At 39.1% G+C, this 25,493-nt stretch overlaps 2 protein-coding genes and 1 long non-coding RNA gene across 7 annotated transcripts in view; 1 reads left to right on the top strand and 2 right to left on the bottom strand.

The window, feature by feature from the left end:
* The window catches only part of loxl2a (lysyl oxidase-like 2a), a 32,768-nt gene extending 17,857 nt beyond the window's left edge, over positions 1-14,911 (bottom strand). Inside the window, exons 1-3 of the mRNA XM_032512735.1 lie at positions 14,751-14,911; positions 12,662-12,975; positions 10,100-10,275 (exon numbers count right to left, since the gene is read on the bottom strand). Of these exons, the coding sequence (XP_032368626.1) occupies positions 10,100-10,275; positions 12,662-12,944 (459 nt within the window). The 5' untranslated portion in view covers positions 12,945-12,975; positions 14,751-14,911. The remainder of the gene's footprint in view (positions 1-10,099; positions 10,276-12,661; positions 12,976-14,750) is intronic.
* Positions 2,950-25,352, top strand: LOC116687407 (uncharacterized). Its single transcript, XR_004331531.1, has 3 exons — positions 2,950-2,963; positions 17,095-17,098; positions 25,220-25,352. It is a non-coding gene; the product is annotated as an uncharacterized LOC116687407 (long non-coding RNA).
* tacc1 (transforming, acidic coiled-coil containing protein 1) overlaps positions 19,828-25,493 on the bottom strand; it is a 32,102-nt gene continuing 26,436 nt past the window's right edge. For all 5 annotated transcript variants that reach the window (XM_032512720.1, XM_032512719.1, XM_032512718.1 and 2 more), the window contains 7 exons: positions 24,551-24,682; positions 24,388-24,464; positions 24,208-24,251; positions 23,136-23,299; positions 22,946-23,052; positions 22,718-22,838; positions 19,828-21,535 (listed from right to left, as the gene is read on the bottom strand). In XM_032512720.1, coding sequence (XP_032368611.1) covers positions 21,470-21,535; positions 22,718-22,838; positions 22,946-23,052; positions 23,136-23,299; positions 24,208-24,251; positions 24,388-24,464; positions 24,551-24,682 — 711 coding nt within the window. In that variant the 3' untranslated portion in view covers positions 19,828-21,469. The remainder of the gene's footprint in view (positions 21,536-22,717; positions 22,839-22,945; positions 23,053-23,135; positions 23,300-24,207; positions 24,252-24,387; positions 24,465-24,550; positions 24,683-25,493) is intronic.

Here is a 25,493-nt window from a genome sequence, read left to right as displayed (position 1 = left end):
CAATGCTAGCTCTGTGGCTCTGCAAATGGCAATGTCGGTTTGTCCACCACTTTGGTCCAGATTGAACTATCTTAACTACAGAAAAGACTTGAAATTGTCCCCATATAAACGCAGTTCAACCCCTTCTGTCTCACATGCACAATAACCCTAACCCTAACCCTAACCCCAAACCCTAATCCTAACTCCAAACCCTAACCCTAACCCCAAACCTCTAAACCTAACCCCCTAACCCTAACCCCTAACCCTAACCCCTAACCCAACCCAAACCCTAACTACCCAAACCCCTAACCCTAACCCCAAACCCCTAACCCTAACCCCAAACCCTAACCCTAACCCCTAAACCCCTAACCCTAACCCCTAACCCAACCCCTAACCCTAACCCCAAAACCCCTTAACCCTACTCCAACCCTACCCACCCCTAACCCTAACCCCAAACCCTAACCCTAACTCCAAACCCTAACCCAACCCTAACCCAACCCAACCCTAACCCACTACCCTAACCCCAACCCTAACCCAAACCCTAAACCCCAAACCCTAACCCCAAACCCTAACCCTAACCCCAAACCCCTTACCCTAACCCCCTAACCCTAACCCTAACCCCAAACCCTAACCCTAACCCCAACCCCTTAACCCTAACCCCAAACCCTAACCCACCCTAACCCAAACCCAACCTAACCCCAACCCCTAACCCAACCCCAAACCCTAACCTAACCCCTAACCCTAACCCAACCCTAACCCCAACCTAACCCTAACCCCAACACCACCCCTAACCCTAACCCCTAACCCCAAACCCTAACCCTAACCCCAACCCCTAACCCTAACCCAAACCCAACCCTAACCACCAAACCCTAACCCCACCACCCAAACCCTAACCCCAAACCCTAACCCAACCCAACCCCTAACCCTAACCCCAACCCTAACCCTAACCCCCTAACCCTAACCCCAACCCACCTAAACCCTAACCCCAAACCCTCAACCCTAACCCCAACCCCCTAACCCTAACCACCCTAACCCCAAACCCCTAACCCTAACCCCAAACCCTAACCCAACCCCCTAACCCTAACCAACCCCCCTAAACCCTAACCCACCCAACCCCCTAACCACCCCAAACCCTAACCCTAAACCCTACCCCAACCCTAACCCCTAACCCAAACCCCTTACCCTACCCAAACCCTAACCCCAACCCAAACCCTAACCAACCCTAACCCCCAACCCTAACCCCAAACCCTAACCCCTAACCCTAACCCTAACCCCAACCCCAACCCTAACCCCAAACCCTAACCTAACCCAAACCCCTAACCCACCCTAACCCAACCCAACCCTAACCCAACCCTAACCCCTAACCCACCCTAACCCTAACCCCAAACCCTAACCCTAACCCCAAAACCCTAACCCCAACCCACCCTACCCCAACCCCCAACCCTAACCCCAACCCTAACCCCTAACCCTAACCCCAACCCTAACCCTAACCCCCTAACCCCTAACCCTAACCCAAACCCTAACCCAACCCCCAAACCCCAACCTAACCCCAAACCCTAACCCTAACACCACCAAACCCTAACCCTAACCACCCCTAAACCCTAACCCAACTACCCAACCCCAACCCCAACCCTCCAACCCTACCCTAACCCCAAAACCCTAACCCACCAAACCCTAACCCTAACCCCAAACCCTACCCTAACCCCTAACCCTAACCCAACCCCATAACCCACCCTAACCCTAACAAACCCAAACCCTAACCCCAACCCCTAACCCCCTAACCCCTAACCCAAACCCCCTAACCCTAACCCCCTAACCCTAACCCTAACCCCCTAACCCTAACCCCAAACCCCTAACCTAACCCCAAACCCTAACCCCAAACCCTAACCCTAACCCTAACCCCGTAACCCTAACCCCAAACCCTTAACCCTAACTCCAAACCCTAACCCTAACCCCCTAACCCTAACCCCAAACCCTAACCCAACCCAACCCTAACCCCAAACCCACAACCCCAAACCCCCTAACCCTAAACCCAAACCCCAACCCAAACCCCTAACCCTAATCCTTTTAAACAGTTTTTTAGAACCGAACTATGTCTTTTAAGGAGATTTTAAGTGTTTTAATCACACCGGGGGTCTCCTTGTGCCTGCGCCCCTCGCAGCGCCTATCCAGGGCACTGCGTTCTACCCTAACCCTAACCCTAACCGGAGGGTGATGGTAGTGTGTTTGAGAGCAGTTTTATTTTCTTTATAGATTTCTTTAAAAATCTTTGTCTATGTAGTTTAATCTCTGCAAAGAGAGATCAAAAATTTTTTTTTTTAAAAAAACATTAAATCAGACAGCAATTCTGTGCAATAATAGGGTGGGCTGGGTTGTTCGTGTTATCCTCCCTGCCTCATGTGTGATCATGTGATCTCCTTGATGGGGACTTTTGACAATGTCACCAAGAAACCTTCAAGTTTCATAGTGTCATTGCTAAAAGAAAACGTGTCAATATCTCAATAATCTCAAATAAATTGTCTAAAAGTAAAGACAAGAATGTTATTTAGAGGATATAGTTAGTTTTATTTAAACTCTGGACTTCACATGTGCTGTTTTACTTGATGTGTAAATACAACGAGGCCTATGAGTCATAAAGGAAGAATGTTTTGTGAGGAATGCAAAAGTGTATCAGAAAATAAAGAAATGCCACTGTGGCATTTTAGGGATTTCTGAGTTTGCACATATGCTTGAAACTGAAACTGTCAAATTGAAAAATGTAAAGATGAAATCTTTGTTTAAACTTGTTAAGTGTTGCCTGAGAGGCCTTTGCAGTTTGGATGAATGTCTGGAATTTCTGCTCCCTCTTTCTTCTGAGTTGAGATGTAAGGGCCTGTGTACAGTTGGTGGTAGGGATGTAACAATTACTGGTGTAACAGTAAACCCCGATAAAAGTGTTGACGATAACAATTACCGTTTTCATTTAAAATATCATTATTATCACAGTGCGGAAACCGTGTGTTTAATCCTTCTCAGCTTCATCCGAGTCTCCTAAAGTTGCCGCGCAGGCGCATTGCGTAGCCTGCAAAGTGTATTTCTTGAAGTTGGAAGCATGGCAAAAGGAGGCAATGACTGCGCTCAGGACGTTTATCAGCCCTCTAAGAGGACTAAGTCTGAAACCTGGGCATATTTTGATTATTATAAGAATGCCGAAGGACAGTTGATTCAAGATAGTCATCCTGTCTGCAGAACGTGCTGGAAAAAAGTTGCTGCTAAAGGCATTGAACACAATTTTAAAAATACCACGATAAAACCAAGTCTGTGATAATTTTGTTCACATAACCATGAGGTTAAATTTTCATACCGTTAAATCCCTAGTTGGTGGGCAACAGTATTTGGGTTTTCCCAAATAAAAAAAACTGATATTCACATACAATATGAAATATATCCTTGTTATTATTCCCACCATTGCAGTGAGCCAAGAACCTAAAACTAACCAGTAGAGCACAAAAGAAGAAACACTAGTCTTTTCCCTTAGAGTAAGTGTGGAAGAAATCTAGCCAAATGTCTGTTAATAGACTGCTCACGTAGCATCTTGGATTTATTGGATGATCAGAAAACAGAGAGCACTGATAGAAGTAAAAAACAAAGCAAACAAAAAACATTATACATAAAATTCTAATTGTAAATCAAGATTTTAAAGACAGGCTAAAGACAGAAGCTGTTGATAGATTCAGGTTGGAAGAGTGCCTGCGGGTGGTCCACAGTCTACCATAAAAGACGCTAAAGCCAGTTGGTCAGACAGGGGTTCACCCCAGTTAGTATCATGTGTCTTCTTGAAGACCCCTAAATCAGGATGGAATGGTAACCTTTGACCTCCAGGGCATTATGAGAAAACAACTACCTAATTAGCCATTGTTCATTTTAAGCCAAGTTCTGCAGTTTGTCCTTGGCTGGGTGTGAGGTTGCACTGTGGGTGCCAAAACTCTGAGCTGCTCAGTGGTATGAAAAAGCTGATCTCAGTACTTTTGTAATGGCCCGCTCAAAAAAATTAAATTAAAAAAACATGGCATGTCTCCCAGAAATATTAAACGTTTGCCCACAGGGTGGTTTTCTGATATGGCGTCAGCCTGAGGGAATGTTCAAGGCTCTAAACACTGAAGAGTGCAATGCAGGAGGAGACATAACTAAGTCAGACTGTTTCTACAGTGACCCTGGTTCTCCCACTGACCGCAGTGGTTAGAGTCGGTAAGAACCACTCTTTCATGAAGCGATTCCTGCTGGCCAGAGCATGACTCAGTGTTTTCCGTCTATGTCTGGCAGGATGGGAAGGTGAGGAAACGTGATGATGATCAGGGATCTGCTGTTCTGAGATGATGGAGAGATTATTCATTATGGTATAAAAACATTAATGTAACAGAAAAAAAGAAAACAAAGAAAATCATCTAAGCTATTTATTAATAAATGGCTAAACTGAAGTTCACCTGATACAGAACATGGAGTGAAACAGAAAAGGTGAGTAATCAAAGTGACGCCAGGTGTAAAGACAGAAAATACCAGAAAGTATAGGGGGTATGAGGTGAGTATGAAATGGGGCACTGAGATGGGTTTAGCCTGTGTTGCATTTGGCACAGAGAGAGGAAACTGGCCGTCTGAACGTGTGAGACTAAAGGGAAGAGGACAGATATCCACAGCTGGGATAAGTCCAGGCATTTCCCCCCAAACCTAGACCATCAGACATAAACTCAGCATAATCCTGTTTGGCCAAGGCCCAAATCCACACACTGGTCACTTTTAGAACAGTTTTAGTGGAAAAAACGCAGCACAAAGAACATGGACCCATGGTTATATCTTTTTCACATTCTAGTAAAAATGTCATAATATCAATTTGTAAATATGGAGTTAGGAGTTTTTAGATTTCAGAGATAACAAAATCTGCCTAATAATAATTAATAATAATAATACTTAATAGAACCATTCAAGTTCACTATCAACACATAATATCTTAAATCCGTACAAAAACCAAAGAGTAAAAACTACACATTTGGCCAGGTATTCCTGTTTCCTCAAACTTCAACCATGTTGGTAACCAGATCAGCCTAGATGTGTGATGAAGAAAGGTGAAATGAGAGCAGGCTTTTCATTCTGCAGGTCATACTGAGGTTAATTCTCAACTGAACTTTCTATAAAGTTACTTCATCTGACAGTTACTCTGTGACAGACTTACTGCACTGTAGTGATTCATTCATTACATGGCCTTTTTCCAAAAGTACTCCTTTCCTGCTCTATGTAAAAAAAAAAATCATAAATAGCCAATATATCCACTATAAGTTTTTAAATGTTTAGAAGTGGTTAGCTGAACTTGACAGCATGATTCCTGGCCTTGTTTGTAAATGAAAGTTTCAAAAAAGAAAGAAATCTACTTTGTTTCATTACAACATTACCAGTCTCTGAAGTACGCTTTGACCATTACTGAACTCTTTCCAAAAGGAGAGTAGACTATTTTGTGTCTGGGTCCCCCTCAGTATGTAATGTGTGAACATGAGACTGTGGTCTAGCCAGTGTCTGACTAATGCTTCCACTACTGTGCATTTCTTCCGCTTTATTCAGCTATCCAGCCCTGCTGCACGTTTATCTACACGTGCCTTCAGACAGCCACCCACCTACCCCCTCCACACTCTACAAAACATGGCAAGTATGAATGATAATCACGCCACAGTTTAGATGAAAAGCAGGAGAACAGCGAGGCCCCAAGTTGCCTGACTGACTTGTCTGAGAAGGAGATTGTGTGTTTGTGTGTGTGTGTGTGTGTGTGTGTGTGTGTGTGTGTGTGTGTGTGTGTGCATGTGGAATATCTATCAGTGAGTGCACTGCTCCCATCATGACAACACTATAGGTAGAGTAAACGCACACGTACACGACTAATCTCAAACTGGAAATGGCAAAAACATCCATGTACAACAAATTCCTATCTGGGGAATTAATTTAGGCCACTCAAATCAAAACATTTACCTCACATTTCAGTAGCTTAAATTGTGTAATATCTGAAACTTTAGTCTTGATGCATATGTGCACATACAATAATGGATATTTACTAAGTTTAAAATGCTATGGTAATCCTTAAGTGCAGGTGTCAGAAATAAAAGTTTGAACTGTTGGCACCCTGCAGCCCAAAGGACAGCTAAGGCCCCAGTGGGATCCAGCTGTTGAACATGTGGTGGATATTACTGCCACTCTATCCATAGGAGAGAAACCAAGAGAAATTCAGTGCACACATCTACCTTTTCTCCCTTCGATCACTCTCCTCCTCACAAGCCTTTCGCATACATTATGTTGGAGGCAAATCCAACTTTGACTCAGATTTCTTTTTGTTATATAGCAGCGAATGTGAGGAATTCATGTAAGCGGACACCGTTGCGCATGATGGAGAAGAGCAACCTTTGCCCTGTTTAGACATGAAACTCAAAGGCTTTTAACCACTGCATTCTGTTAGTACAACTGGCTTCTGACGTCTTAGTGTTGATTGTGGATGTAACTGTTTAGTTGGAGTGAACTCACTAAGAGGTGGGCAACTGCAGCTGTATTTGGAGCTAATTTCTTTCTCTCTTCCCTTCAGGCAGAAGATGAACTCATCTAGACGTGTAATCTGTTTATAAGAATGTGTGAGGTTCTGCAAGCAGGAGTATGTGATTTATCTATCTAAAAAATCATATTTTCTTTACTTGCATTGGCTTGTGAACAATCAAAAAGGTACGAATAAGAGTGCCTCAAAGCACAACACAAATTTCTCTTTTGCAGGGGACAATGTATTGCGCAACGCTAGCAATACCAACATTTCAGAAAAAACACAAAGTACAGAACATCCTGGAATAAGTACTCTAAAACCATGAACCTATCATTTTGCTTTAAATGACACATCACCCTCTCTCATAAACATCTAACGTATACAGACTGAAATTTTAGACATCTTCTCATGAAGATGACGTATTTATCACTGATCCTGTGGACAATGATTTACACGTGCAGTCTGCCATTCACACGTGAACCACAAGCGAACATGGCAGAGTTGGTTGAAAAGTCCCTACTAACAGATGATAAACTAAGCCTCCTGCAAGTGTTTTGTTCTGGTGACAAATGTAACCCCTTCCCCTACTGGCTGAAGACCAAACAAACACATGCACAAATAAAGCAACTGTGGTTAGACAGACAAATTCAAAAAAGTGGTGTTGCAATGGTGTGGGCCATGAGATGCTGCATGTTAAAATAATTAACATTATTCATGACAATGATTCAGTCAGCTAGGAATGCATGTTCTGTTGTTGTGTTATGAGTGTTGCATAACTAGCAGAGAAAGTTTGTAATGTTAAGACCGATGGCTTTCGTCTTCAGAGGACTAATCAGTAGCAGACTGACATCAGTTGGTAATGTCAGACGTTAAATGGTGACTGACAATAGCTTTAGCTATCTGAGAAAGACACTTTAGACACTTCACATCAGTTTTTAGCTAAACTTGATTATTACCTTGATATTTTCTAATTGCTAAAGCTTTAATGGTATTTCTGCTTATAAAGTAGCATGTCTTCCATTGCAACTCGTGCAAGTGGAAGCTGCTGTTTTCATAAATGACAGACTGATGTTTTCAGTAGACTATTATTTGTGGTCAAAGCTGAACTTGCCAAAGTGAGCATATGGTATAATCTCCACATATTCCCATAAACTGTAAATAGTGTCACAATGTATCTCTTACAAAACAAAATATTGCAGTTTGAAGCAACTTTGTGACCTGTAGATTTACCCTGATATACAGTGCAGTACTGAAAAACAACTCCATACCTACTAGAAAAGAATTGCTGGTAATCCAAATTATGTAACTCAAATTTAAAATCTTTACTTAAATCATGTCAACAAAAACTGACACATCACTGACACTACAAATTAAGAGACTACAAAGCCTTGGTCTCAATATTTAAAATATTTAAAGATTAATCATCTTGAAAGTCAAAAAGCATTCATGTAAAAGAAAAAATACTAATCGCCCCACACTTTTAGCAGTGACCTCTACTTAGACTGTTGTGCCTGCTCGGTTAGGGTGTTAACTTTCCAGATAGAGCACAGAATGTCAATTCATGCTGTGAATAAACAGATTGAAGAAACAGTGCTGGCCATTGCTGACGTCAGCTCAAGCATGGTTAAAGGGGTGTAGCTACACCTTTCCCCATTCCTCTTTCCTGTGACTTGAAAGGCTCTGGCCAGACCAAGGAAATATTTACAGGGTGGGGGACTAAACTGCAGTAATGCCACCAGAGACCCTAAATACACAAGACAAATAGGGAACAAGAGGGTGCTGCTTACATACCTGACTTGTACAAATAAAAACATTGTGAATAATGTTCAGTTTGGGATTAAAGATTTCAATTTCTCCTGTCTTCTATTTCTCCATTTCTGTGACTTAACTAGGCATGAGAAAGATACACAGGGATTTCAGATGTTCTCCTCAGGCGTGTTGCCTTTACTGAACCCAGTAAAAATCACAGTCACTGACTGTTATGACTGTTGTAGAGAGTCTGGAAATAGCCAAATCTCCCACCCGACTTCTAGTTTGAACAAACAAAACCCTCTAGTATGAATGCAGTCATGAAGCATCGACTGTGTTCTAAGCTGCCAAAGACATGTTGCTTCATTTTATCAATCTGGCCTTAACAGGGAAACCCTCTATGGAAGTAACTTTTAATAACATGTTCTCAGACAAGGTGAAATAATATCTCTATCCTCTTCTCTCCCTCCCTTTCTCCCATCACATCAACAAATCCACACTAACTTTCCATCCGGTAGAAAGGCGTTCTCTGCAGCCAGACAGGATGGTCTTCCCCCTCTCTGAGTCATTTCGAAAATATCCAAGGCTGCAGAGTGGGGGTCCGGTGTGGGCGAGGTTAGTGTAATGGGAGCCTGGCAAAGCTATTAGTGCAAATGGTGGAGTGAACAGCTCAACATTATACACTGACTTGCAGATTACTTCACTGGATTTATGTCATGGCATATATGACTAAGTACACAGAAGCACTTTTGTCCAAAAAAAATTGATTTAGTACCCATAACGTCATTATTTTGATAACTAGTTGTATCCATTTAATCATACAAAGTGCAGAATACTGGAGTCAGTTGCAACAGCTGTTCTTGAGTTCTTAGCCTTGTTATAATGTAAGTGATTACTAAATGGAGATTACATGGGTTGCACACATACAAGTTTGTGCATGGAGATGAATTGTTAAAGAACATTTACGCCTACAAACTTCCAGCTGTAACTGCTGATTAGCTAGCTAGCTAGCATAACTGACAAAAGTAACGTTAGCTTGCTACTATATTAACGGAGAGTGACAACGTAAAACAGGTAATGGGATATGATCTAGAGATCTGATTAAAATGCTGTTTAATAATAACAAGAACATTTCAAAAACACTGCAGCTAATGCTACAGGAACTTCATGCTTTTATGATTGTTATGTTTCCTAGCAACCGACTTACACATTACCATAGCGTTTACTAGCTAAAAGAAATCTCAAGTTTTAATGGTGCAATTTGATTCAGTACACCATTATTTCATAGATTTACAAAACAGTCAATGTCGGCTGTTGTGTCAAGCAGCATTCTGAGTATTTTGTTTGAACATATATCATAAGTTGACAATGGTTACCCACAGCAATCTAAAGACTGTGTTTTAAAGCAGCAAAATATTGCTCCTCTTATTATATAGAGACAAACAGACAGACAGACAGACAGTCAGAAAGACAGACAGACAGACAGACAGACACTACATTACATTAAATTCACGGATCTGTCTGGCTCAATCTGGAAAGTTGTAAGGATTTGAAAAAAAATACTAAGAGATTCTTGGAGCAATGCACTATGAAAAGGTTTTTCTTTCATCCTAATCTCTGCTCTGTTCCTTTTTTTTTTGAGCTGAACATCTGTTCAGGTTACATGTGAGTACTTGAACAATGAGTGGATGCTACTTGAGTGTTATTAACTATGGGATCCTAGCCTAGTGTTTACTTGTGTGAGTTTGTATAGACATATCTATTTACTGGAAACATCCTGAATGTGTGCAGGTTTATTTGTGAGGGTGTTGCTCCATGGGAACCTACCTGATCGTTGTTGGCCAGGTTCTGGAGGAACTTGAAGCCTGGAATGCGCTTTTGGGTGCACACCACTCCGACATCTTCTGAATGTTTGCAGTCCGACACTCCAAAGCCATTGGAGTGACACTGAGCCAGGCTCTTCTCTCCACCAGCGCAGTGCAGATTGTCTAACCAGATCCGGCCTAAGAAGCAAAGATTTAAGCAAATAGATATATGTTGTGTGTGCTGTTTTGATGGACTGGAGGACTTGTTTTAATATATGACCTGTTATGCTGATATTCTGTGGTTTAGGACGTGTCTTGTATAATCCAATGTGTGGTTGACCCTTGCTATCACAAATCAAACCCTTTACACTTGCAGGGCTGGTGCCACACTTTTCCCACTGAACCCAGTGGGGCTGGAAACGTCATTTCCTAATAAGGAATTCATTCATTAAAAAATATAAATGGGTGGTTACAACATCGTACCTTAACAGCTTAAGCCATGGCTCACACCTTTTTGACATCTTTTTCAACATTTCCATGTCCAAGTCTAGTCACACAGACAGTAAACCTACTCATGTGGAGCTGTGTTTGGTCTCCAACATAACCTGACACATTCTTTTAGCAAAAACCTTCTGAATAAATGTTGTCACGGCCAAAGGAGATCATCTGCTGTCCAGCTGGCTGTTCTGAATCGGCCGTGAGGGAAACCACCAAACTGTGGCCATGGAAACCACCAATGGACGGCTCATCGTTCTGACAGTTTCATGTTGATGACGACATGTTGATGAGGAACATCCTGATCATACCAAGAAGTGACTGCATCATATATGGTCATGTAAACACCTCCTGGCAGAGGGATGATTACCTTTGAAATATTTACATAATAAGAGCTTCTTGTGCTGAAATATAGCAGATTTCTCAAGTGAGAAGTAGCTTAGTTTCAGTACACCTTTGTCTAAACAAATACTCAGCATTGCCAGCTGTGATAAAACTGGATTGCTGTGTTAAAACTATCATTCGCAGGTCTTATGGGAAAGTAATCTCACAAGCTAGTGAAAAGAGCAGGGAGCCCAGTGCACAGGGGAGCCATGAATTTTCTGATTGGGCTTTTATTGGCACTCTAAGCAAGCCACTTAACTCCAAACCTTCACTCAAAATCTTAACAAACTGGACAAAGCATTTTGTTCCTAAGAAGGTCTAAAAAAAAGATTCTGTGCATTTTGTTGCATTTGATCCTGTTTCAAGTTGTAGCCTGAGGCAGAGTAGCCTTAGCTTTTTCTGATATTTTGTTTTACACAAACGTGTTTGTTATATTGCAAATAATAGCTGTGTATAGGCAGCTGAGGATCTGATTAACATCCCTGCAGGGAAAACACTCTGCATCCAAAAGGGATGTACTTGTACTTGTTATGTAGTTGTATCTTCAATTAAAAACATTTTGTGGTTTCTTTTATTGGAGTCATCATGATGGGAAATGCAAAATGCTCTTGATCAAGTTTGTAGTCATGTGTCTCCACCATCAACAAGAAAACAGATAAAAGACGTTTCCATTCACTCACATGCACACAGCTAGTCTGGGCCTCAAATACTCTCCGTTCAAAAATGATTCTATTACAGACTAAACATCTATTTGTCAGCAAAAGAGGAAGCCTCCCCATCATAACCAAAAACCACTTTGGTAATTTTCTAGTGATAAATGAAAAAACTCTATTTCTGCACACAGTTTATGTTAAAAAATAAACTTCTTTCCCATCCTGTTATTACAAAAACTGCAACTTTACAACACTCAAAATGTATTTTAGTATAGCCTAACCTAATTCTAAGGTGCCCCCATCTTTAAATACCTAAGCCATTGCTAAAATGCAGTGCAAACAGAATCAAACGGCTTGTTTATTGCTTGTTGTAAAATATTATATGCATATAACATTATATGCATGGGGTGTATCACTTCATATATGTTATTCTTGAAACTGCTGTAATGACTAAGGTGCTTTGGGAAGCAAGTAACAAAGTTAATTACTTCACTTTTGAAGTGGCTGGCTGGATGTGGCCCATCCCAGTGGGAAAACATGTGCCTTTAACAAGGGACACTGAGTTAATTAACAGCTACAAACTGACATTTACCACGAGCAGCAATTGCACTTACAGAGTTGGGAATCTCATCAGTGTTTTTACAGTGATGGCGAAATTCATACACGACAAAGTGAGAGGGGATGAGATTACGTCTGTATGTGTCTGGTTTACACACCCAGTGTTTCCAGTCCCCCCCATGCTCAGAGCTGATCAACGTGTCTCAGTCGTCTAATGGGGAAACCAGTGCCTGATGGTATTAGCAGTCAGACAGGAGGAAACGTGTACCTCAGTCAAGGATTTCCATGGAACATATGAAACTGTATGAAGAGATATACTGGCTTTGACTGTGGGTGGTTGCCTGGTTTACTGAGATTAACACCCTACACCCTCACCTTAGTTCTTAGGACAGCTGAATAGCATGATTTTGGTTTTGATTAGATAATAAAAAGGTTCAGATAAAATCCTGGAAACCACCAGACACTTCTAATAAACTCCATGCTAGTTTTCTTACCTTCTCCTCTTCCGTACTTGGCAGAGGGCGACCACGACTCGGCATTCATGAAGCCGAGCTCTCTGCACACCACTTGGGCAGCAGTGATGGAGAAGTCATCATCGCACACTGTCCCCCACTCTCCATTGTAGAAAACTTCCACCCGGCCTTCGTAGTGTTTCCGCTTCTCCCCGGCTAGACGTAGTTGGATTACAGGGGAACTAGAGGCTGACTGAGCATTACACTGCGCCATCATGCACAGCAAGGTGGACAAGAGACAGTGGATAGCAACTGGGCGCAGCATTATGCGGGACAAGGAAGGAAAAGACAGTGATCTATGGGGAGATAATAACACAGAAAAAGATTGTAAGTGTCGGTAATAGAACCTGTACTATGATTTATGAATATCTGTAAATGAGATGGACTTTAAAAGTAACATTTCCCAATTCCAAGGAGTTAACATTGCAGAAGCAGACAGTGGTTTGTGGTGTGTGGTAGTTTTGTCCATAATTTAAGCGAATGAGCAGTTTCAGTATAAAGTCACGTGCAGTAACAGTTTGGTTTGGCCATCATCAGGCTCCTTCACTGGCCTCTATGCAACCACAAGTATAAGCTTGTTTATCACTAAAAGAATTCCCCATAGTTTTACAATATATTAAGCAACCAGTGAAAACTGTCAATAAGCGAGAAAAGAATGGAGAATTTGAAAACGTTTGGGTGAGAACAACGGTTCTGTCTCTCTCTCTCTGACAGCCTAATGAAGAGCAAATGTGGGCTCTTGCAGGGTGGGGTGTTGCCCCACTCATGTATCTGCTGATCTGTGCCTGGAGGCTGCAACCGAAGTTCAGAGGGAAAGTTGACTGCCTCGATATTTCATGGCAAACCATGAAAAGGGTCAAGGAGGGACCCAAATCCCAGGGGATTTTTTACTGTAGGAAAGTAAGACAGTGAAAGTAATTAGACCTCCAAATTTTTTGGTGTGGTTTTAAAGGGGAGGAAAGGGTTTCCCTTTTCCCCGGGGGGTCCCCAGCAACCCTAAGAAACTTCCGAGCTCACAGGGTCACGACCTCCCAGTACAATTCCAAAAAAAAAAAAAAAAAATTGGCATTTGGGTTTAAAATGCAACACTGAAGCATCGGGTTTTTTTCTTCTCAGAAAAGTTAACCCAGGGAAGGGAAAGGGGTTTAATTTGGCTTTCAATAATAGTTTCCTCCCTCTTTTTCACGAAGGCCCCGATTTACTGAATTTTAAAAATTTGTCCCTCAGAGTCACTCCATCAGCAATTCCCAAAGCCACATACCAGTTAGGGAAAAAAACAGTTTTTTCTTGAATATCTTAACCCAAAAAAAAAGGAAAAAACACCCACTTCCTACAGAAAAATGCTCACAGTTAACTTTCCAGAAAATCGACCCCCTTATTTACCCCAGGTTTAAATGGAAAGTTTGACAAATGTAGACCATTCCAAAAAATAGTCTCCCCATTTGGGGCAAAAAGGCCCAAAAAAATTGGAAAGCTTTCCTGTCGTCCAAAAGGGAAACCAAGAATTTTTCAAGTTTAACTGAAAAAGTGAATTTCCACATGCGGGATGTATTTTTTTCTCCCGGGCCCCAAAAAGGGACTATTGTATTGTGTATTGCCCGAATTTTGGGAAAAACCAAATCACCCCTCAAATGCCTGTTAAGCCCATTAAAACCCCGGCCAGAACATCCCAAATTTTTAAAAAAAAAGGGAAATCAGGGTCAAAAAGAGTCCTTCTTGCTCAGAAAATTGTTCAGCAGCACCAGAGTAGCCTAATGAAGGCATAAATGGCAGAGTGATGCTAATTATTTAAAGATTTGGATCATTATTTAGGTTAGGTAATACTACAATTCAACACTTGAGGGCTGTAACACTTGCATTTAAAACAAGCATTGGATGAAAAAAAAAATTAAATGAATCATAAAAGGAGAAAAATGCGAATTTGACTCATTTCATGTTTTAAGTCGTACACAAAGGACGAAAAAAGAAAAACATTTTACAAATAAGTTTTACTGTTATAGCGTAGGCCTACTTGTGCACGTGAAAGATCCCATCAGCTGTCGACTACCCCAAGGTAAAAGAAAAGACTTACTTTGACAGACGAAGAACAAGAAGTAGACACTTTCTAACACGCTGACTTTGAGGCTTCCAACTTTTTGGAGATTATGAGATGTGAAGCAGCGGTTCTTTGTCTCTTTAGTACTCCAGCCGTTTTCCTCTGCTCCCCTCACAGCTGGCCGCGCGCTCCCGTCCCACTCTTCACCGCGCAGAGAAGCCAATGAGAAGCCGCCTCAGCATCCTGGACCCGCCCTGTCCGGCCCAATCACCAGGGTTACACTGACCGGTCAAAACCTAGTAGCCTATGTGGCTGGATAAGGTAAATTGTGGCCAAATATTCAAATACAAATTTAACAATTTTACTTTAAATATATAACTTAGGCTACGTTGTTTCTAGAGCAGCACCAGTAAAGTTTACAACAGCAAAGTCACTATATAATCTTACTGGAAACTAACCTAAAATGTGAATAAAATAAATTTTAGTCCTGACATCACAATATTGAGTGAAAGAGAAGGAGATTGACTGAAGGACATAGACATCAGTCAGTATCAGTGTCCTTCGTACAGTTGCAGGTTGTCCTTCCTCCTCCTCCGCCCTCCCTCTGCTGAGGTGATTTCATCATACTTGACTATTGTTCATGTATATGAATATATATGTTCATTTAGTAAAGTATCCTATTATTATATGCTACAAAGTTCTTTTTGCATTTTCCATAACAAGTTAAAGGTTATTTTAGTTGGGTACTGTGGTACTGCTAATTTAACTGAAATTCACAGTTGACTGTTAGATCATTGGTTTGGTTCTTCTGTCCAGATAGACTGTATATGTACTACAAACTGTAGACTATATCCAGAAAACAAGCTTGGTCAAGTCAACTGGCTTTCTTCCCATCATGCCATGGTTGACCATATAGACAAGGTAAAGGAGTGACTGATAAAACAAGAGAGACAGACATTTATTGTTTGTAGACAAAATCAGTGATATAATTGTAGTTAATATTTTCAAAAAGGAGAACCAATGGTAGTCAGTTCTTGAGCTGATCTGCTCTAGGGGAGCCCCAGATGCTACAAAGTGAGAAATACAAATTAAATGTAAGAAACAAACTTTTGAGATTGTAAGTGTTACCCTCAAGGATGTATTGTAGACAATCAAAATCAGAATCAGAAATACTTTATTGATCCCCGAGGGGAAACTCTGTGTTACAGTTGCTCAGATATTAGAAATATAAGAAATATAAATAAAGAAATAAAGAAATATAAGGAGTGTGGATATTTACATAGTTAAAGGTAAATTATGATACAGTATTTACATAAATAACATAATTAAGGTGTTGCAATGGTGAAAAGTAATAATAATAATAATAATAGTAGCAGTTATTGTACACATTACAAGCCAGTGTTATTGCACAAAACAGATAATATTGTCCAGTTTCAACCCCTCTAAGTGTCTGTGTGTCAGACACTTAGAGGGAGGAGTTATAAAGTTTGATGGCCACAGGCAGGAATGACTTCCTGTGGCGCTCTGTGGTGCATTTTGGGAGAATGAGTCTATCACTGAAAGTGCTCCTGTGATTGTACAGCAAATCGCTCCTGTTGATGCTGAGTACTTCATGCCTGCAGCCTATTCATCAGCTGTCTGTCCGTGGTGAAGTAAAAAACTATTCCTGGACAATAAAGTCACTAACTAACTAACTAACTAACTAACTGATCCGTCAGAATAAACAATTTATTGTAATATGTCATAAAAGTCAAAGTGTAGTATCTCAAAGTACAGCATGTCAAAAAAGCCATAGTATGTGAAAGAGTCAAACCCTCGACTTTAAATTGTTATTAAATCTTCAGCAGCCAAATCTCACTGACCTATTTGTGAAGCCCATGATGCACCGGTTTGGAGTTTTATTTGTCGTTCAAATTACTGAAACAAAAAGTCATGGTATGTCGATGAAAAGTAATGAAAAAAATCATTGTATGGTATGTCGAAAAAGTCAGAAGAAAGTCTTGGTAGTATGTTGTAAAACGTCAGAAAAAACATCACACTATAAGTCGAAAAAAAGTCACAGCATAGTATGTCGAAAAAGAAGTCATAAAAAAGTCATGTGAAATAGTGAATGAACCTTCAACCTCCAATTTTTTAACCAGTCTTACTGAAGTACTGTATTTGTGAAGCTCAAGACACACTGGTTCGGAGTTGTATTGATTGTTCAAAAACGTCATACAAAATCAATGCTTAGTATGTCGAAAAAAGACTTAAAAAGTCATAGTATAGTATGTTGAAAAAAAATGACATAGCATGTAGAAAAAAAGTCGTAAACAGTTGTAGTATAGTATGTCAGAAAAAAATTACGATGTACAGCATGTTGAAAAAAGTCATAAAAAAGTTGTGTTACATATACATAGTATGTAAAAAAAAGTCAGTATAAACAAACAAAAAAGAAAGAAGAAAAAAGTACTTGTGTAGTATGTCAAAAAAAGGAATGGCATATGAAAGATTTGAGCCCTCAACCTGAAATTGTTCAGGTTAGCATAGTATGTCGATAAAAGGCATTAAAAGTCATAGTATGTGAAAGAGCTGATCTGTGAACCTCCAAATTTTATAAGATCTTTAGCAGCTTATTTCACTGAGCTATTTGTGGAGCTTATGATGCACAGGCTGTTGTTCACATTACCAAAGACAAAAAAGTCATACAAAATCATAGTTTAGTATGTCAAAAAAGGGTTAAAAAATCATAGTATAGTATGTCAAAAAAAGTCATAGTATAGTATGTCAAAAAAAGTTTCAAAAAATCATAGTATAGTATGTCAAAAAAAGTTTCAAAAAAGTCATAGTATAGTATGTCAAAAAAAGTTTCAAAAAAGTCATAGTATAGTATGTAAAAAAAAGTCGTAGTAGAGTGTGTTGAAAAAAGTCTCAAAAAAGTCATAGTATTGTCTGTTAAGAAAAAAATTACATAGTATAGTATGTAAAAAATCTAAATGCAGTGTGTTGTAAAAAGTTATAAAAATGTCATAGGATTGTCTGTTGAAAAAAAATTACGTGGTATAGTATGTTGAAAAAATTCATAAAAAGTCATGTGTGTTGAAAAATTATAAAAATGTCATAGTGTCGTGAAAAAAATACGTGGTATAGTATGTAGAAAAAAGGTCATAAAAAAGTCATAGTATAGTATGTTGAAAAAATTCATAAAAAGTCAGTGTGCGTCGAAAAAAGTCTAGTATGTCAAAAAAGTCTTAAAAAAGTCATAGTATAGTATGTTGAAAAAAGTCATAAAACTGTCATGGTATTGTCTGTCGAGAAAAAAGTGACACAGTATAGTATGTAGAAAAAAGGTCATAAAAAAGTCATAGTAAAGTATGTTGAAAAAATTCATAAAAAGTCATTGTGCATCGAAAAAAGTTATATGACATGTCGAAAAAAGTCTAGTATGTCAAAAAAGTCACAGTATATTAAAGAATTGAACCCTCAACCTCAAATTGTCATTAGATAGTCAACAGCTTATCTCACTGAGATACTTATAACGTTCATAATGTGCTGGTTCGGAGTTGTATTAATCGCTCACACTACTGAAGACAAAACTTCATAGTAGTCTGTCAGAAAAAGTCATAAAAAAGTGTAGTATGTCAAAAGAAAGGTCTAGTACAGTAGCCTACGTGCCCTGTGGTGTTTAAGGACACCACCACGTGGTGAGAATGTTACAACATTTTTGTCCGCTGTGCAAATGTCATTAAGGACAATACCATTTGAGACATGTAACAGGTAAGGCTGGAATTAACTGACGTAAGTGACATCAGATAAAAAAATTTCCTTCACATTTTTTTTATCAACATTATTTAAATTACCTACAACAACCTTTCTACTGTAGCTTCTTTGGGCTTCTACACCTGACACATGTGACACATTTTGACTTCCTGTATTGTTTTATATGGAGAAATACGTTTTTACTAAATCTGCTGGCACTGAGGGACTACAACAATAAAAACCGGTTAGCCACGTTTGGTAAATGACCCCGCTTCAAACAGGTTTGGCTACTGGGCTGTGTTTGAGAAAGCAATTGGGATTTAATGAGGATGACCACTTGTTTTGTCTGAGTAAACATCATTAAGTTACCTGTTGTGGATAGTAGGGTAAAGAGTAGCAGCAGTCAGTCTGTTCCTCTGTTAAACTGATTCACTGTATAGTTAATTGTTTATGAAACAAATTGATGAACAATGCAAGAAAAGAAAAGGACGTTTTTTTTTCCTCTAAAACGTGATCAACAGTTCATCAGGGGATCAGGAAGGAGGTCGTCGCTGTAGTCAAGTTGCAACAGAACAGAGGGATGTCGAAGCAGACCAAACACACAACCTCACGTCTAATGCTGGTAGAGCTCCCAGTTAGTGACTAAAGTACCTTAGTTTTTTTTTTAATTCAATTTTTTATATTCAAATTTAACCCTACTTGTGATTTTTCATTTTAATTTGACAACAGAACTTGAAATTGAAAGTTACACCATAGTTGTGGACCTTGTACCGCACCACCTGAGATAATGTTTTAACTATTTCTAACTACTGTTATAATTGTTAAATCTGACCACTGGAGGAATCTACAACCTCTTTGACTTTGTAAAAAGCAACAGAACGATGGCTGAGAGAGCATGAAGACAGTGATGAAATTTAGTTTTTAGCTTCCCTGTAGGAATACACATTGGCTGCATAGAGTTATAGTAGGCTGCCATAGTGGAATCAGAAACAACAACACGTTATGGGTTTCTGATTCTTTATGTGTGTGGCTGAAATTAGATTTTGATTTACTGGGCTCTCCATTAGCTGGGGCCATAGGCACAGCTACTCTTCCTTGATTCCACCCAAAGCTTGTGCAGCTATACATTGTCGTGCATCATTACATTAAAAACAACCACCAAAAACAACATTCAATACATCCCTGAAAAAAAAAACATTCAACACAACAAACACAGGACAACACAGGACCTACTTTAAATTAGTCACAGAATGTAAAGATGAGATTATGAAATTGATCATTCATTATATGACCACGCAAATGCACACATAACACCCTCAAGGATACTAACAGCACTCATTAAGTGTTAGCCAAATGATTCAGGCACAGGAGGAAATATATTAAATCTTCACCATTTATTCAGGAATGCGCAAAATATAGCAGTTAACATACAATCTGGGTACACTTTACTCTTCATTTTTACAAATATTTGGAACAACATTCATTTCATAAAGTATAAAATCTACATATATTGGACCGTAACAATGGATTTGCATTGAAAAACACCTTCAGACCACTGTAACACCACTACAGCAGGACACAGAGTCACACTGAAACTCATGTCATTTTACAAGGACATTTGGCAATTGATTGTGCTGACGTGAAACAAGGCATCCACAGAACAATCTGTCCTTTATATCTCATACACATCTGACCAGAAATACACTCGTTAGCTTCTTCAGGTTCAATCGGAGCAGAATATTCTGATGTTAGCAATAAAGATAATATTACACAATGAACTCTCTGCTCACAAAAACACAGACCTTCACCTTAAATGCAAACCCATTTTAACACACTGTTGTTCAGGGTGTTTTAATCATAAAAGATATATAATGCATATAGTACATTTTGGCAACCAAATTTGGAAACAACGACATAAAGGAACTAAAAAAACTTTTTTTTTTTTTTTACAAAATAAAGGCACACCAGCAACATTTGGGCTTGCATGAAATATGAATACAGTCCAAAAATATCTACATGGCGATGTCAGACTGTGTTTCTTACTTTCCTGCATTTAAACGCAGAGTGAGAAAATTAAACATGGCACATGGTTTCATTTTACAGTATAATATGAGCAAAGTTTTCACTACTTAAGTTTCAAACTAAACTTAAATTTCCACCCATCACCGTCAAACTATCTCCAAATGAACATGATAATATAGAACAGAATTCAAGATTCTCTTAAGTGCTCTTCATATTTAACAATCCCAGAGATTTATGGTAGGCATAATAAACACAATGTCAAAACTCAAACTCTGCATAACTGAGGACTTCATCACACATTGTATATATTTCCATATATATACAATGTACATCATACCATATATCCATGTCAAACACAGACAAAAAAACTCAAAGGCAACTTAAGAAATACTATAAGTATTTAAGTAATATTACTATTATCTGTTTCTATTATCTATAAGCCAGGAACTAATACACTGATCAGTTTAGGCACTCAATAGAGAGATTTGTCCTTTCTGATAACTGTATTATCAACACAGATAATTACAGTGTAGACAGACATAAATCACTATTTATGTCTGTGTTGTGACACTGTCTTTCCCTTAGTTCCATTGTTAGTTTGGTGTTAAACATGCTGTATAAAACGATAATGGAAATTCTCTGTATAAGAACAAAAGCCCATACATTACAATGAAGAGTGTTAAACTGTTAAAATCTGATGAATCTCTGAACTATAAAATGAGCCTTTGCTGTAGATCCTTAACCAAAGATAATACATCTCCTTCAGAATAATTAAAATACACCTTGTGATAGCTTTGCACTTCTTCAACTTCCACTATGAACAATTATTGCGCAGGTTTCACATTTCAATCTGAAAAGAGCAACCGTTTTGCATTTTAAATGTATTTTTCAAAATCATATGAGCAGAGAGAAAAATACGGGTTGACATGTGCTTGAAGTGTGATCATGTACAGTATTTACATCAATGTTGCAGTGAAATATTGATTAAAGGCCTCTTATTCTGTCCCTAGTTTGGCGATCAGTTCATCGCAGATCTTAGTGAGCTCCTCGATCTCTTGATTCTGTGAGAGACAGAGAGGAAGAGTGTTTAGAAATTGGGGGTAAACACAAAATGCCAGGGCAGAAACACTTTTCTGCACAGATACAGTAAAAGTCTTTTAATATGTACACAGAGAAGTTTTCTCTGTAGTAGCTTGCAGAACAGTCAGTACACTTTCAGCATATTTGTTAAACACTATGATGTCTTAAACACTATCCAGCGCTGGAATGTAACTAAATACTTTTACTCAAATACTATACTTAAAGCTTTTGTGCGTAACTTTTTGATATTAATGAACATCAGTTACATTCAAGTCATTGCCAAAAGAGTTGCGGTGCGCGGTCACATACTTTACTTGAGTATTTCCATTTTACTTTATACTTCTACATCACTACATTTTTAGAGGGAAATATTGTAGTTTTTAACTCTGCTATATTTATTTGACAATTATAGATGTTAGTGATTTTTCACATAAAAAACAAACATATGACATGCTCGTATGATTTGTGACCAGTCTGGTTGGGCTTAGTAATTTAAACACTGCCCCCTAGTGTTAGATGTTGTGCCAGTGTACTGGCAGACACGATCCTGCACATGATGAAGTGCTAGTGGTTTTACAGATTGCTGTCAATAAAGCACTTTTGAAATCCCTGCAATTTAACACCATGAATCTATATTTTAACACTGCAAGCCACAGAGGTTGGGTTTTGCTAATAAAATCTATTGGATTTAATTGCACAAAACAGGAGAAGACATTTTTTCCAAAGCGAGAACAACAAAAACAATCCTATTCCAGTTCTTCTTGGTGCCACACGTTAAAGGTGATGGAAAGAAACATTTATCCCTTTTACTAAGTCTTTACAAATTAAGAGAAAGGACGGGAATGTGTGTAACCTTGGAAAACAATAGTGCTGCAATCTTACCACTGGTGTACATAATGCCCACAAATGATCTCAACTGTGTTCGTACTTGTTTGATGTAATAATTCCTACATACCACAATTTGTTTGACAGTAATACATTGCTGTTTAAAAAAGCCTTGTTTAGCACCTTTTACCAGACTTCTGAACTGAAAAGTGATGTCTGACACACAATCAGAAAACTCAACCACCAATCATCCAGAGTGTTTTTTCAGCATACCCTGCCATGCACTTGCACAGTTTAACACAGTGCATCAATTTACATTTTGATTGTAGTCATCTCACCTTTTGAAGGACAGCTCTTTCAAGTGACTCCACCTTCATCTGCTCTTTCCTCAGGCTGGCGTTTAGTGCGACACTCTCTGAGTTGGCCTTGGCACGTACCTGGGCTATGTCCTCATTAGCCCTGTTAGAGAGGAGAGATGACAAGAGAGATCGTCAAAATGAGACACTATGTCTAGCCTGTCTAATGATTGAATTCTAAAATCGTAAATTGCAGACATGGAAACTTACTTATCAAGTTTCTCCTCAGCATGCACCTTGAGAGTTTGATATCGCTGCTCCTCCTGCTTGATACGCATCAGGTAGTCATGCGCACACTTCTTCAGCACCTCCTCATTCTGAAGAAATACATATAGAGAATATCTAGTGAACTGGCTATTCTGTGGTAGTCTCATGAGATTCATACTGAACCTCTACTGACCTTCTTGAAGCCCTCCAGGACTCCCTTCATGTTCTCATACCTCCTGAAGAGGTCAGCAAAGGAGCGCTCCACAGAGTTGAGGTCAGCCAAGGCCTGATCCCTCTCTATGGTCAGCTGTCTGACGGACTTACTGCAGGACAGGGTCTTCTGCTGCTGCTCGTCCTCTGCAACCAAAATCCAAGATTTAAATGGCAAGATGTATACCACAGCTTAAAGACTGAACTGAAACAACCAATGCAAGATTTAAATGCATGGGGTTACATCACCAGATAAAATAAGTCCTTCTGTGCAATGCTAGCACAATGTGTTTGACAAATATATATATATACACACACACACACACACACACACACACACCACACACCACACACACACACACACACTACTTGTTCTCCAATTTTAAGACAGTGCTGCAGGAAAAATACAAACAAGGAAAAGGTGTTTTGTTACTTTATTTTTTATATCCGAACAATGGGATATAATTGACTGGCGAGGTCCGGTACCTGACCTCAGTACAACTGATCGTGTATTTCACTCTGATGACCACCTGGCTGCAGTACAGACCTAGCAGAGCATCATGAGGGAAGCTACAGTGTTTGCTGGTGTTTTTGAGCATCAGACTTTAGGCAGTTGTAGTGTGCAAAAAAAAATCAGCAAATAAATATGAGGAATTTATGAATTTAAAGCAGACTCAATCCAATTACTTTTTTGTAATGTATTGTATATACTTTTATACTTTTTTGGGGCGCATAACTAAAAAAAAAGGCTTTAATCTTCCTTTGATGTGGATGTAAACACTCTTAGAATAAAGCGGAGAGTTTACAATCTCATTGTTATTTTTCAGTTCAAACCCTATGCACTGCAACAGACCCAACATAACAAAAATAAACATTTTAAGTCAGATATACTTATATAATGCATCCTTAAATTGAATGTATCCTGGAGGTATTATAATGTTTGGGGAGCAGTCATTAAATATACACACTATTGATAACTAGGCATTCTGAAGCCATGAGGTGTTAAAAAAACAAATCCATGTAGAATGTACCACCACTAGGTGGCAGCAACTTACCAATCATTTGTGCAACGGTTTTCTCATACTCTGCAACAATTTTTCTATCAAGACAAAAAAAGAAATTTGTAATCATTTGTAAATTTTGTTTCTCGTTGGTATTCATATTTTTTTTGACATTTGCACTTTAATATTTTTAAATGCAAAGCAAGCTTCTAAAAAAACAGCGAAGCTCCATACCTCATCTCCAAAACCTCAGCCCTGCTCTCCTCATACTTCCTCTTCCACTCATTGACCTCCATCTCTTTAGTGATGATCTGATTGGAGGACAGGGCATGACAACGAAAATAAATAACCATCAGTAGATGAGTTCTGTCTTTCTGAGTTTGTGACAGTGACATACCTCTTCTCTGATCAGGGTGAGCACTGCGGCCTTGTCCATCTCACTCAGAGGTAGGTTGGCCTGGGACAGGGCTGCTGTTGCTGGGCCCTCACTGCTAGTCACCTTTGTTGTCAGGTTCATGGATACTTCACTCTGTGGAATATGCAGAAAACATACTTTGTATCTGAAAAAAACTGCCACGATATTTACATTTTGGAAGCAAGCCTCCTTTATGGCATGTTGCAAATCCCCACTTGTATTTACTTTTCATTTAAGGTCACATGATCTCTTTGCAACGAGCGTTCTGCAAAAACTGTTCACGTATGTTGATTTTATTAATCAAACATTTTTATAATCTGAAAGTGCAAGTGTGGTTACCTATCTGTGGACAAATAGTGTGTGATTAAAAACTATTAGATTACTGTATAGCTCCTGGGGCATTTGTTTGTTTATTCAGGATCCTCATTAGCTCCTGCAATGCAGGTGAAATTCTTCCTAAGGTCCTTACAACTCACTTGAAAGTGTGGCAATGCATTTAATAAATACACATTACAACCTCATAAACAATAAAAAATAAAATTGTAAGACATAAACTAACCATACACTATCATTTCATGACAAAACTCATATGAAATAACAAAATAGACACATAAGACAAGGACAAACACATAGACAGCTCCCCCAGTGCAGTCATCCTTACATTTAGGTTGAACACATTTTTAAGACAGGTATATCTACATACTATTGTCACATAACATCTCTTTCATTCTCTCTGAACACGTCTCACAATTCAACAAACATACATGTGTTGTTAAGCCTCAACCAATAATTCATTGTCTACTCATCCTCTCTAATTAATAGATATGTTTTAATTGAACTTTTAAATAGCCTTTACTGCTTTCTTGTGTTTATTTATATTTAGGTAGCACATTCCATTCTTGCATTGCTCTATACGTGATCATTT

The sequence above is a fragment of the Etheostoma spectabile genome, chromosome 4, assembly GCF_008692095.1.
Source record: "Etheostoma spectabile isolate EspeVRDwgs_2016 chromosome 4, UIUC_Espe_1.0, whole genome shotgun sequence".
Classification (NCBI taxonomy): Eukaryota; Metazoa; Chordata; class Actinopteri; order Perciformes; family Percidae; genus Etheostoma; species Etheostoma spectabile.
Note: the sequence above shows the minus strand (reverse complement) of the source record. Positions and strands in the feature narration are given on the sequence as shown.